The sequence below is a fragment of the Mercenaria mercenaria genome, chromosome 1, assembly GCF_021730395.1.
Source record: "Mercenaria mercenaria strain notata chromosome 1, MADL_Memer_1, whole genome shotgun sequence".
NCBI classification, from domain to species: Eukaryota; Metazoa; Mollusca; class Bivalvia; order Venerida; family Veneridae; genus Mercenaria; species Mercenaria mercenaria.
Genome location: NC_069361.1, coordinates 56924485 through 56938595, shown reverse-complemented (window position 1 = coordinate 56938595; position 14111 = coordinate 56924485). Strand labels below are relative to the sequence as shown.

At 37.0% G+C, this 14111-nt stretch overlaps 1 protein-coding gene across 2 annotated transcripts in view; it reads left to right on the top strand.

The window, feature by feature from the left end:
• LOC123536624 (copper chaperone for superoxide dismutase-like) overlaps positions 1-12449 on the top strand; it is a 33257-nt gene extending 20808 nt beyond the window's left edge. For both annotated transcript variants that reach the window (XM_045319952.2, XM_053548714.1), the window contains exons 5-7: positions 1788-1827; positions 2120-2286; positions 9196-12449. In XM_045319952.2, coding sequence (XP_045175887.2) covers positions 1788-1827; positions 2120-2286; positions 9196-9331 — 343 coding nt within the window. In that variant the 3' untranslated portion in view covers positions 9332-12449. The remainder of the gene's footprint in view (positions 1-1787; positions 1828-2119; positions 2287-9195) is intronic.
• The last annotated feature ends 1662 nt before the right edge of the window (positions 12450-14111 follow it).

The window sequence follows — 14111 nt, the reverse complement described above, 5'->3', positions numbered from 1 at the left end:
ATTTTACCCCTCTGTGTGTCCATCCATCTGTCGGTCAGAAAGGCAGTGGTACCTGTTCTTTATCATTTTACCCCTCTGTGTGTCCATCCATCTGTCGGTCAGAAAGGCAGTGGTACCTGTTCTTTATCATTTTACCCCTCCATCCATCTGTCGGTCAGTAAGGCAGTTGTACCTGTTCTGTATCATTTTACCCCTCTGTGTGTCCATCCATCTGTCGGTCAGAAAGGCAGTGGTACCTGTTCTTTATCATTTTACCCCTCCATCCATCTGTCGGTCAGTAAGGCAGTTGTACCTGTTCTGTATCATTTTACCCCTTCGTGTGTCCATACATCTGTCAGTCAGTAAGGCAATGGTACCTGTTCTGTATCATTTTACCCCTCTGTGTGTCCATCCATCTGTCGGTCAGTAAGGCAGTGGTACCTGTTCTGTATCATTTTATCCCTCTGTGTGTCCATCCATCTGTCGGTCAGTAAGGCAATTGTACCTGTTCTGTATCATTTTACCCCTTTGTGTGTCCATACATCTGTCGGTCAGTAAAGCAGTGGTACCTGTTCTGTATCATTTTACCCCTCTGTGTGTCCATCCATCTGTCGGTCAGTAAAGCAATGGTACCTGTTCTGTATCATTTTAGCCCTCTGTGTGTCCATCCATCTGTCGGTCAGTAAAGCAATGGTACCTGTTCTGTATCATTTTAGCCCTCTGTGTGTCCATCCATCTGTCGCTCAGTAAAGCAATTGTACCTGTTCTGTATCATTTTAGCCCTCTGTGTGTCCATCCATCTGTATCATTTTACCCCTTTGTGTTCATTCATCTGTCGGTCAGAAAGGCAGTGGTACCTGTTCTGTATCATTTTACCCCTCTGTGTGTCCATCCATCTGTCGGTCAGTAAAGAAGTTGTACCTGTTCTGTATCATTTTACCCCTCTGTGTGTCCATCCATCTGTCGGTCAGTAAAGCAGTTGTACCTGTTCTGTATCATTTTACCCCTCTGAGGAATTTTCAGGTTAGCTAGCACAAAAACGTTGTATTTGCCAGAACAAAACAACATGCAAAAACACTTACAGTTCCATTGTATTTGCCAGAACAAAACAACATGCAAAAACACTTACAGTTCCATTGTATTTGCCAGAACAAAACAACATGCAAAAACACTTACAGTTCCATTGTATTTGCTAGAACAAAACAACATGCAAAAACACTTACAGTTCCATTGTATTTGCCAGAACAAAACAACATGCAAAAAGACTTACAGTTCCATTGTATTTGTCAGAACAAAACAACATGCAAAAACCCTTACAGTTCCACTGGTCAAGGTTCTGCAATGACGATCAAATGTCAGATGGTCAGTATTTATGTCCAATTCCCTTCAAAGAACATATGTTCGCCATTATGGCTTAGTATGCAGATTGAACTCCAGTTCAAACCTCCATTGAAATGAAATAGTATTGGGACACATGAGTTGTTTTTGCCCCCTGCTTTTGCAGATTTTTTTTCATGGGTTCAGGCATGTTGATTTTCTTTTGTCCATCTACCAGTCTGTCCATTTGTCCATCTGTCATACATTTGTGTTACAGGTATCTCATAAAGTATTTGTCCTAGATTCTTGAAACCTTATAAGAATGTTAGGTAGTTTGTGAAGTTTTGCACCTGGTGTTTTGTTTGCAATTTCACTAAGCAAGATCATTTATATTACACCTTTTCCATTGTCACATGATACAAGTCATTATATTGTTATGTCTTGAAAAATTACCAGTAGATACCAAACCACTGTTGTTATTCTTTTTTCAGTTGTGGAGATGTGTTTGGTATTGAAGAATCCAATAATAAGGTAAGGATAAGATACTTTCTTTGTACGAAAACAATACTGTGTGTTAAAGATATATTATGCCCAAATTTTGTAGATGAAAAAAAATGTGAACAATCTAACAGTGTATTAACATGCAACAAACATGTGAAGACAGTGTGTAAGGTTTATGTATTACACGCTAATAAATGTACAAGTAAGCACAGTATGAATATCGTTGGCATCATTCAAAAAGGACGGACCTGCATTTTTGCCAAAAAATTTTAAATTCATTTTCAAAAAGGTAAATGGTGAAATTGTTCATTACTTGTTTTAGACAGCGGTTGGTGATTTTGGAGATATTGAGGTAGGGCCAGATGGAAGGGCAGAGTTTCGATTTGTAAATGACAGGTTAAAGGTTTGGGAAATGATTGGAAGGTCAATGATGATACACAATTGTCCCAGCACTGTAGCTCATCAGAGAAACAATGGCCAAGATGGAAGGTATGTTTTTTGTTTTTCGTTTTTTGTGCATCTATTATAATCAGTTTGGTTAAAGATTTATCTGCCTATCTCTTTTGTTTTTGTGCAAGATTCATTGAACAAGGTGAGCTCTTGTGATCACTCATCATCTGCAAACCATTTTCTTATATGTATACAGTGTAAATCTTAAAAATCATCTTGCGAGAAACTGCTGGCCTAATTTTGAAATAATTTTGGCTGAATTATGGCCCTTTTTGGACTTGGAAATCGGTACAATTTTCGTACAAGTCCACATTTTGTCAAAACTATTTGACATGCGGCTTTGAAACTTAAAACTAGGGATGGGAACGAATACTGAAATCAATATTCGAATATTCGGTTTGCCGTATTCGAATATTTGGCTTGTTTTAACAGAAGCTTTAAATTCTAATTAAGTGATTGGCATATACACAATATATGCCGTTGTTTAAAACATGAACCATCGTACGTAATAAGGCCTAAAAAAACGTTTGTTTCGGGTAACCCTACCCTACCTAGTTAAACCCTCCAACCCTAGCGTTTTATTTCACGATTCTGTCAGTTTAATCATGAACATATTTAACTAATTCAGTGTTTTAGCTTCAAAATGATACCAAAAAAGAAACAACATTCAAATCGATTAAAATTTAGACTGTCGCAACTTTATCTAAAAACAGCACATTGTCCAATTTAAGCATATGTCGCGCTGTTGTATTACCGCCGCCATCTTGAAAATTTTCAATCTCGTGTAAAAAGGCCGATAAACTTAACGAGGGCAGACTTAAACCTCCTTCAACATGATCTTATGCATCAGTCATATGTTATTTCTTGATTTTATTATAAACTGCTTCAAAATTTATTTCAAATATGGCCGATTTAAGTAAATGAATTGCATGGGCCGATTCTGCGGATGGTCTGAAATGTCGTACAAAATACTGTAAAAAGATCACTAATGTCTAGAGGTTTGGTATTGTTTTTCCAAAAAAAAAAAAAAATTATAAAATTTGTTACATAAAACAGGCGCAAATAAAAATGAACAAAAGATAAAAAGTCATCACACTTAGCCTGTTGCAAACTGTTAATCCGTATGGATGACCCCTGCTAATTATGCATTGCATTTTTAGCTCACCTGAGCACGAAGGTGCTCAAAGGTGAGCTTTAGTGATCACCCTGTGTCCGGCGTCCGGCGTTGTCCGTCCGTCGTCAACAATTTGACTGTTAACACTCTAGAGGTCACATTTTTGGCCCAATCTTAATGAAACTTGGTCAGAATGTTACCCTCGATAAAATCTTGGACAAGTTCGATATTGGGTCATCTGGGGTCAAAAACTAGGTCACCGGATCAAATCAAAGGAAAAGCTTGTTAACACTCTAGAGGTCACAATTTTGGCCCAATCTTAATGAAACTTGGTCAGAATGTTACCCTCAATAAAATCTTGGACGAGTTTGATACTGGGTCATCTGGGATCAAAAACCAGGTCACCAGGTCAAATCAAAGGAAAAGCTTGTTAACACTCTAGAGGTCACATTTTTGGCCCGATCTTAATGAAACTTGGTCAGAATGTTACCCTTAATAAAATCTTTGACATGTTCCATATTGGGTTATCTGGGGTCAAAAACTAGGTCACCAGATCAAATCAAAGGAAAAGCTTGTTAACACTGTAGAGGCCGCATTTATGACTGTATCTTCATGAAACTTGGTCAGAATGTTAATCTTGATGATCTTAAGGTCCAATTTGAATCTGGGTCATGTAGGATAAAAAACTAGGTCACCAGGTCAAATCAAAGGAAAAGCTAGTTTACACTGTAAAGGCCACATTTATGACCTTATCTTAATGAAACTTGGTCAGAATGTTAATCTTGATGATCTATAGCTCAAGTTCAAATCTGGGTTAGGTGGGGTCAAAAACTAGTTCACCAGGTCAAATCAAAGGAAAAGCTTGTTAACACTCTAGAGGCCATATTTATGACTGTATCTTCACGAAACTTAGTCAGAATGTTAAACTTGATGATCTTTAGGACAAATTTGAATCTGGGTCATGTCGGGTCAAAAACTAGGTCACCAGGTCAAATCAAAGGAAAAGCTAGTTTACACTGTAGAGGCCACATTTATGACCATATCGCAATGAAACTTTGTCAGAATGTTAATCTTGATGATCTTTAGGTCAAGTTTAAATCTGGGTTAGATGGGGTCAAAAACTAGGTCACTAGGTCATATCAAAGGAAAAGCTTGTTAACACTCTAGATGCCACATTTGTGACTGTATCTTCATGAAACTTAATCAGAATGTTAATCTTGATGATCTTTAGGTCAAGTTCGAATCTGGGTCATGTCGGGTCAAAAACTAGGTCACGGGGTCAAATCAAAGGAATAGCTAGTTAACACTTTAGAGCCACATTTATGACCATATCTTAATGAAACTTGGTCAGAATGTTAATCTTGTTGATCTTTAGGTCAATAGGTCAGGTGAGCAATACAGGGCCTTCATGGCCCTCTTGTTATGTTAATTGGACAATTTTTGACACTCATCACATTTACACCAGTTGCAAACTGTTAATCCGTGACGGTGTAGGCAAGAGTACATAACTCTGTCAAGTATTTTGGCTGAATTATGACCCATTTGAAATTGGTTCAATTTTCATACAAGTCCATGTTTTGTCAAGACTATTTGACATGTGGTTTTGAAACTTTGAGCACTTTCTTATCATCATGATTTCTATCTGTAGGCAAGTGTACATAATTCTGTCAACTATTATAGCTGAATTATGGCCCTTTTCGGACCTGGAAATTGGCTCAGTTTTTGTACAGGTCAATGTTTTGTCAAAACTATTTGACATGTGACTTTGAAACTTTGAACACTTGTTTATCATCGTGATCTCTATAGGCAAGAGTACATAACTCTGCCAACTATTTTAGCTGTATTATGGCCCTTTTTGGACTCGAAAATCAGTTAAATTATTTATACCTGGTCCAATCCATATTTTGCGAAGCCTGTTTGTCATATGGCTTTGAAACTTTGACCACTTGTTTACCATCATAGTCTACATATATAGGCAAGACTACTAGGACAAGGACTTTAGCTCAGTTATGGCCCTTTTTGACATAGAAATTAGTTCAGTTTTCTAAACTGTTTGATATATGGCTTTGAAACTTTGAACACTTGCTTACCATCATGGTGACAAGTTGCCATATAGTGCAAGACTTATCCAAATCCACAAGTACAATACATTATCTTATCTATTTTTCTTCTTTTGTCCGAAAATCTTTGGCCCCATACTTCCATCAGTCCTTTGAATAGTGGAGCCAGCTGTCAACAGACAGCTCTTGTTTAAAAAATATGTTTACAAGAACCAAGCACAAACGTTTTCTTGTACCCCTCGACAACAAAGTTGTAAGGGGGGGTATACTGGTTTCAGGTTGTCTGTCTGTCTGTCCGTCTGTCTGTAGACGCAATCTTGTGCGCACCATCCCTCCTTATCCCCTTGACAGAATTTAATGAAACTTCACACAAGTGATCAGTACCAACAGTAGTTGTGCATGGGACATGTTAGGTTCTTTTAGAAAAAAAATTTGCAGAGTTATGGGACTTTGTTTTTTTGTTACTATACTATATACATAGACACAATCTTGTGCACACCATCTCTCCTCATCCCCTTGACACAATTTAATGAAACTTCACACAAGTGATCTGTAACAACAGTAGTTGTGCATGGGGCATGTTAGGTTCTTTCAGCGACAAAAATTGCAGAGTTATGGGACTTTGTTTCTTGTTAACATACTATGTACATACAGTCTGCATATGCAATCTTGTGCGTGCCTAATCTACCAAACCCTTGCACACAATTTAATGAAACTTCACACAATTGATCAGTACCAACCCTAGTTGTGCATGGTGCATGTTACATTCATTTAGATAAATATGACCTTTTAGCTCACCTGAGCCCTGTGTCCATCGTCCGTCATCCGTCCGTCCGTCCGTCGTCAACAATTTGACTGTTAACACTCTAGAGGTCACATTTTTGGCCCAATCTTAATGAAACTTGGTCAGAATGTAACCCTCAGTAAAATCTTGGACGAGTTCGATATTGGGTCATCTGGGATCAAAAACTAGGTCATCAGGTCAAATCAAAGGAAAAGCTTGTTAACACTCTAGAGGTCACATTTTTGGCCCAATCTTAATGAAACTTGGTCAGAATGTTACCCTCAATAAAATCTTGGACGAATTCGATATTGGGTCATCTGGGATCAAAAACTAGGTCATCAGGTTAAATCAAAGGAAAAGCTTGTTAACACTCTAGAGGTCACATTTTTGGCCCAATCTTAATGAAACTTTGTCAGAATGTTACCCTCAATAAAATCTTGGACGAGTTCGATATTGGGTTATCTGGGGTCAAAAACTAGGTCATCAGGTCAAATCAAAGGAAAAGCTTGTTAACACTCTAGAGGTCACATTTTTGGCCCAATCTGAATGAAACTTGGTCAGAATGCTACCCTCAATAAAATCTTGGACGAGTTCGATATTGGGTCATCTGGGGTCAAAAACTAGGTCACCAGGTCAAATCAAAGGAAAAGCTTGTTAACACTCTAGAGGTCACAATTTTGGCCCAATCTTAATGAAACTTGACCAGAATGTTAATCTTGATGATCTTAAGGTCCAGTTTGAATCTGGGTCATGTAGGATCAAAAACTAGGTCACCAGGTCAAATCAAAGGAAAAGCTAGTTTACATTGTAGAGGCCACATTTATGACCATATCATAATGAAACTTGGTCAGAATGTTAATCTTGATGATCTTAAGGTCAAGTATAAATCTGGGTCAGGTGGGGTCAAAAACTAGGTCACTAGATCAGATCAAAGGAAAAGCTTGTTAACACTGTAGAGGCCATATTTATGACTGTATCTTCATGAAACTTAGTCAGAGTGTTAAACTTGATGATCTTAAGGGCAAGTTTGAATCTGGGTCATGTCGGGTCAAAAACTAGGTCACCAGGTCAAATCAAAGTGAAAGCTAGTTAACACTTTAGAGGCCACATTTATGACCATATCGCAATGAAACTTGGTCAGAATGTTAATCTTGATGATCTTTATGTCAAGTTTAAATCTGGGTCAGTTGGGGTCAAAAATAGGTCACTAGGTCATATCAAAGGAAAACCTTGTTAACACTCTAGAGGCCACATTTATGACTGAATATTGATGAAACTTAGTCAGAATGTTAAACTTGATGATCTTTAGGTCAAGTTCGAATCTGGGTCATGTCGGGTCAAAAACTAGGTCATAGGGTCAAATCAAAGGAATGGCTAGTTAACACTTTAGAGGCCACATTTATGACCATATCTTAATGAAACTTGGTCAGAATGTTAATCTTAATGAGCTTTACGTCTGTAGGTCAGGTGAGCGATGCAGGGCCTTCATGGCCCTCTTGTTTTTTTTGTTACTATACTGTATACATACAGTCTATATACATACAGTCCACATAATTATGCAATCTTGTGTGCGTCAAATTGCAATGTTCTGTGTCAGTGCATGCGAGGGGTACATTCATCACCTTTAGTGATAGCTCTAGTTTTAAATATTTTATAAAGTTTTATGTTAAGATTTTAAAAATTACTATGTATACCTACTAGCCTTAACATGTTTTATTAATCCCCCGCCGTGGCGGAGGGATTATAGGAATGGTCTGCGTCCATCCTTCCGTCCGTCCTTCCATCCGTCCGTCCTTCCGTCCGTAACAAAATCGTGTCCGGTCCATATCTCCTAAACTCCTTGAAGGATTTTCATGAAACTTGGGTCAAATGATCACCTCATCAAGACCATGTGCAGAACCCATGAGTCAGCCTTGTCGGTTCAAGGTCAAGGTCACAACTCAAGGTCAAAGGTTTGAGCCTGCCATTTTGTGTCCGCTCTATATCTCCTAAACCCCTGGAAGGAATTTTATAAAACTTAGGTCAAATGATCACCTCATCAAGACGATGTGCAGAACCCATGAGTCAGCCATGCCGGCACAAGGTCAAGGTCACAACTCAAGGTCAAAGGTTTGAGCCTTCCATTTTGTGTCCGCTCTATATCTCTTAAACCCCTTGAAGGAATTTTATAAAACTTGGGTCAAATGATCACCTCATCAAGACGATGTGCAGAACCCATGAGTCAGTCATGCCGGCTCAAGGTCAAGGTCACAACTTAGGGTCAAAGGTTTGAGCCTTCCATTTTGTGTCTGCTCTATATCTCCTAAACCCCTTGAAGGATTTTCATCAAACTTGGGTCAAATGATAACCTCATCAAGGCGATGTGCAGAACTCATGAGTCAGCCATGTCGGCTCAAGGTCAAGGTCACAACTGAAGGTCAAAGGTTTGAGCCTTCCATTTTGTGTCCGCTCTATATCTCCTAAACCCCTTGAAGGAATTTTATAAAACTTGGGTCAAATGATTACCTCATCAGAACGATGTGCAGAAATTATGAGTCAACCATGCCAGCTCAAGGTCAAGGTCACAACTAAGGGTCGAAGGTTTGAGCCTTCCATTTGGTGTCCACTCTGTATCTCCTTAACCCCTTGAAGGATTTTCATCAAACTTGGGTCAAATGATCACCTCATCAAGAACTCATGAGTCAGCCATGTCAACTCAAGGTCAAGGTCACAACTGAAGGTCAAAGGTTTCAGCTCTGTATCTCCTAAACCCCTTGAAGGATTTTCATGAAACTTTGGTCAAATGATCACCTCATCAAGATGTTGTGCAGAATTCATGAGTCAGCCATGTCAGTTCAAGGTCAAGGTCACAGCTAAAATCAAAGGTTTACCCTTTCACTATCTATAGCAGTGGCGGGGGATATAGCTGTCTTTCAGACTGCCTTGTTTATTAGGGTAGCAGCTATTAAAATTTCATAGTAAAATTTTACAATGTATTTCTTTCATTCTAGGATATCTTGTGGGATTATAGCTCGTTCAGCAGGATTGTTCCAGAACCCTAAGCGGTTCTGTGCATGTGATGGTGTTGCACAGTGGGAGGAAAGAAACAAACCTGTTGCCGGTGCAGGGAGACAGTCTAATTTGTGACAGGGACTGAAAAACAATTGAGCATGAATTCCATATTTAATATACAGATAGAAGACAATTGTGATAATTTTTTTAATATTGTACCCTCATTTATTTTACCAATGCAAAAGTTCAATGCAAGTATTGTTAATATCTTTGTTCTGCAAAGTCAAATTTTGAGATAATTTGACATAAATAATCACTATAAGAAAAAAATATGTCAAAGTAACATTTATAAGTCTTAACATCATATTTTTAGCTCGACTATTCGAAGAATAGGGGAGCTATCCTACTCGCCCCGGCGTCAGCCTGAGCGTTAGCGTGAGCGTCACACAAATGTTAAAGTTTGCGTACCACGCCAAATATTTTCAAAGTCTATTGAGATATTGCTTTCATATTTTGCATACTTGTTTACCATCATGACCCCAGTCTGTAAAAAGGAGGAGGCAACTCTATCAAGCATTTTGACTGAATTATGGCCCCTTTTCGACTTAGAATGAATGTTAAGTTTGCGTACCACCCCAAATATTTTCAAAGTCCATTGAGATATTGCTTTCATATTTTGCGTACTTGTTTACCATCATGACCCCAGTCAAAAGTTTTACTCATTGCTTATATTATACTATCAAGCACTGAGAATAGTCGAGCGTGCTGTCCACTGACAGCTCTTGTTTGTCCAGTCCTCAATTACTGTAATAGTATGACAATGTCATATCCCTTGCAAAGACTTAGACACCAAGACCAAAGATGTGTGTATTGCTTAGGATTCCATGTAAATGTACTAACATACATGCCATAATTTTTCAGAACGTTTCCGGGATTCTGAGTTAAAATTTCCGGGATTTTTACCTTTTGTCCGGGACATACACCGTGACATTGGTATTCATCTGTTTCATGCAAAAATATCATAATATACATGTAGTTTCCCCGAGACTAAACATTGTTCACTCGCTTGTATTAATTTGCGGCAAATGTCGTCTAGCTTTCTAAGGGAGGTAAATACATGTATACGGGTAATACATCTATAGTTCGGCACGTGAATTTATTGCGTTCCCGAGGTGAACAGAATTAGGAGACTTACTATATACGAAGAATCAACCTGGTCATCGTGATTTAGATTCTTGCTAATTTGGTATCATTCTAAAGCTTAAACATTTATCTAATAATTAAATGAATCCTTAAAGGAACAAAATAAATCTTGTAGATAAAATCGACAATATAAAATATTTGGAGTCTGGTCAATTTTCATGGGTCGGTCGGCAAAGGCATTCAGCATTTTAATTTAAAATATGTGTGACAATCGATCTAGATCTTAAATAATTACAACCTTTTAAAATAATTATCGTTTAAATGACCGTTTTCAATAATCTCTTCCATAAAGGCTACATGTAGCTTTACCGCCAACGTGCTAAAAACAAAGTGATTTACGACTAATTTAACTATCATAAAACAGTTATTGATTGCATAATCCTGTCAGTTCTTAATCAGGGTCATCATAATAACTGACTGTAACTTAATCAGTGTCATCAAAAGATCGTCGCGTGATCAAAGCAGGCTTAATCAACACGTGTCCCGCTCGCCCGCTCGAGGGCATAAAATGATTAGGAATAAACAATGTGACAACGGGGACTGTTTATTGTGTAAAATTTAACAAATTATAGACAAAAACAAGTTTTTTGGGGGATTGTTTTCATTTGTTACTGTATTTTTATTTTTCCGGGACATTTTAAGACTGTCCGGGACACCGGGACGAGTATGTAATTTCCGGGACAATCCCGGACAATCCGGGACGTATCACATGTATGTGTACTAATGTCAAAGTGCCATAAAGCACTTCTGTGACCCAATGTAGCAGGGCATGTATCCTTAGACGCATTTCTAGTGAGTATGAGCAATGCCACTTGCCTTCATGGTACAATATGGTTTTGCAGGCTTTGTAAATGCAAAATGTCTCTACAATGATGTCTATGTAAAAAAAAACACTTGCCTGTTCTACTAAAATGCCAAGATATGTTAGAAATGTAGAAAATATTGTCCAAAAAATGACCCTGCTAAGAGATGCCTTTTATCCCTATACATGCCATAATATGCAAATGTTATTTCCATGTGAATTAAATCTATATTTCTGGGTTTGTTTACAAGAATTTTTTTTTTGCGGTAAATATTACATTCTATGAACCTTCATGTGACCATTTACTGACAAGTGAGGTAAGCAGAATCGACAAGTCACAGAATAATAGTATATACATTACTATAACAACTGCATCAATTTATTTCTAGTGTAGTAAGTCAGAATATAGAAAACTTTTGCATAAAAAAAAATCTGGAAAAAAAAAATGAATATCACGTTGCTCAGAGTGGGGCAGTTTTTGATTACATACTGTCCACATTGGTTGGCAACATTGATAAAATTTACTGTACCCAGTGCAATATTTACCTATGCATTGTCTTGTGTTATAATGATACGGGATGTTACTGAAATCAGAGGCTAATGCCATTACTTCCATATGGGCAAAATTATATCAAAGCTATACACAAATTAAAAAATTGTTTTATATTCTACATGAGATGGCAGTTGGCAGTGTAGCCATTCATACATTGATGTTGCAACACAACTTCGATTAGAAAGAATAAAAGCCTCAATTGTTTTGCTGTTAATGACTTAAATAGTTAAGCAAGTAAAATATCACTGCAAAGTTCATTTAATATCTGTATGTCCTTATCAGAAATGTATATGCATGTCTTATCATTGCACAAATCTGAAAGGGAATACCTGCAGTTATGGACAAAGTATAGTGAAGCTTTTTATTTTGACTGAGCAGCTAATCTGTAGAAAGTTTATGCTTTGTGTCTTAGGAGAAAGAAAGTTCTGAGATCAAGGATTCTATTATGGATCCATGTCTGGACTTCATCTTTACAACATAATTAAATTTGCTTGTACATTGAGCTACCTAAAATGTTTTACCATTTAAGTCATTACATGTATCAGTTGAAATGAATGGTAATTTTTATCATCTGTTGGGCTCAAAATATCATTGAGTAAAAATGTGTTTTAAACAGATTGTTATTGTTGATCAATATGTTACCTTGTGATGATTTGTTGTGTATGTAATTGAAATTAAAATCATATGAAAATCTGTTTCATATTGTTCAGTTTATTTTAAAAAAGATACAGACATTTTAAAAGAAGTATCCATACTATGAAACAGCAGCCATTTAGATTTTGCCTTTTCCACTGTTTCTGTACATGATTATAACTATGGTATTTATTGCAAATTTGAGTTAAAACTAATGAACAACATTACAAACATGACACATTGGGTCATTATTGGATTTCATCATAAAATCATGTATAACACTGCTCTAATTTGGGCCAGCATTGTAATCTTCAATTGTCATCCAACACAAGTTCCAGATAACTCTTGAGACAAACTGTAGCTAGACCACTTGCATACACAACTGCCTCAATAGCTCAATGCTAGTGTCTTCTTGAAGTCTTGGACTCGATTCATGGTGGTAAAAATTCATAGCAAGGCACTCCATGAAAGGTCAGTCTGACATGCTAATTGCCAAACGTTAATAACTTTCTGTTTATCAACTGTCCAATGATAAATACTGATTGTTAAGAGTGAAATGAAGAACACATGCAAGATGCTTATACTAAATAGTTACAGAATTAAAAGAGCTGAATATAACAGTAGATAAATACATCAGACATTGGCCTTTTATAACATAATCTAATTATTGTTTTTTAGTTTCATGTTTACATGATTGGTAGAACATGCTATTACTTCAGATAAGACTGGTAGAAAGTTGCATGTTTTCAAATAATTGAAAGTTATATTCATTAGTTAAAGTGATGGCAGTGGCTAGGGGTCCAATAACCGGACCCCTAGACAACCCATGTAGAGTTGTCTAGAGGTCCAGTAATCGATATGAATAATAAATACTGAAAATGGTATTTGCAGAGAGGAAACGTTCATTTATCTATCAAAAACAGATGATTATCTCCTTTATTCCCATTGTTTTAAATACATTGCAAATGACTGGAAACAAGATTTTATAGTCCTTTATTCCTCAGAAAAACACGATTGCATAATTAATGAATTATTAATAGTACAATGTAATTAGCCACTTGTGCATAATAATATAACATGCGCCCTCTTGATATAATTCCTTCGCATCTAAACTCCAAACAATGATTTTATTCAATGACAAATCACTGTCTGGGATATATTAAACTTCTGCTTTCCTTTAGTACATGTATTTTAAATGTAAATTGCTGAATTTGTTTTACTTAGTGCTAAAGCAAACAACAGTGACTTACGTAAATTGCCGATAAAATTTCATATTCAATACGTCTCCAACCCGAGTGATAGCTGTTTACTAAAATATATACAAAAGACTACGTAATAAAAGCAACTTTATGACAACATATTGTAGCTTTCCCCCAGCAATTATTATATACACTGGTAATACAGTACATAACAGTGCAAGTATATTGATTACCACTGGGGGGTCTAGAGGTCCGCTTACTGGACCCCTAGCCACTTCTTTATACAGATCCTTAACTATCTAGCATTAAGTCACTAAGTATTTTTGCCTTTATCATGGTCCACCAGCTTTCCATAATAGGTACCAGGATGTAAGATAAGACAGTTGAAGTAGAGAACTGCTATTGAATATCTTATGTGATGGACCTTGCTTTTTAGTTCGCGTTACTTTAGCTTTATTCGCTTTACTTTAGCTTTAAGAGATACTTGGGGTGCTTTTCCCATTTCATCAATGTTTTCAAAATGTT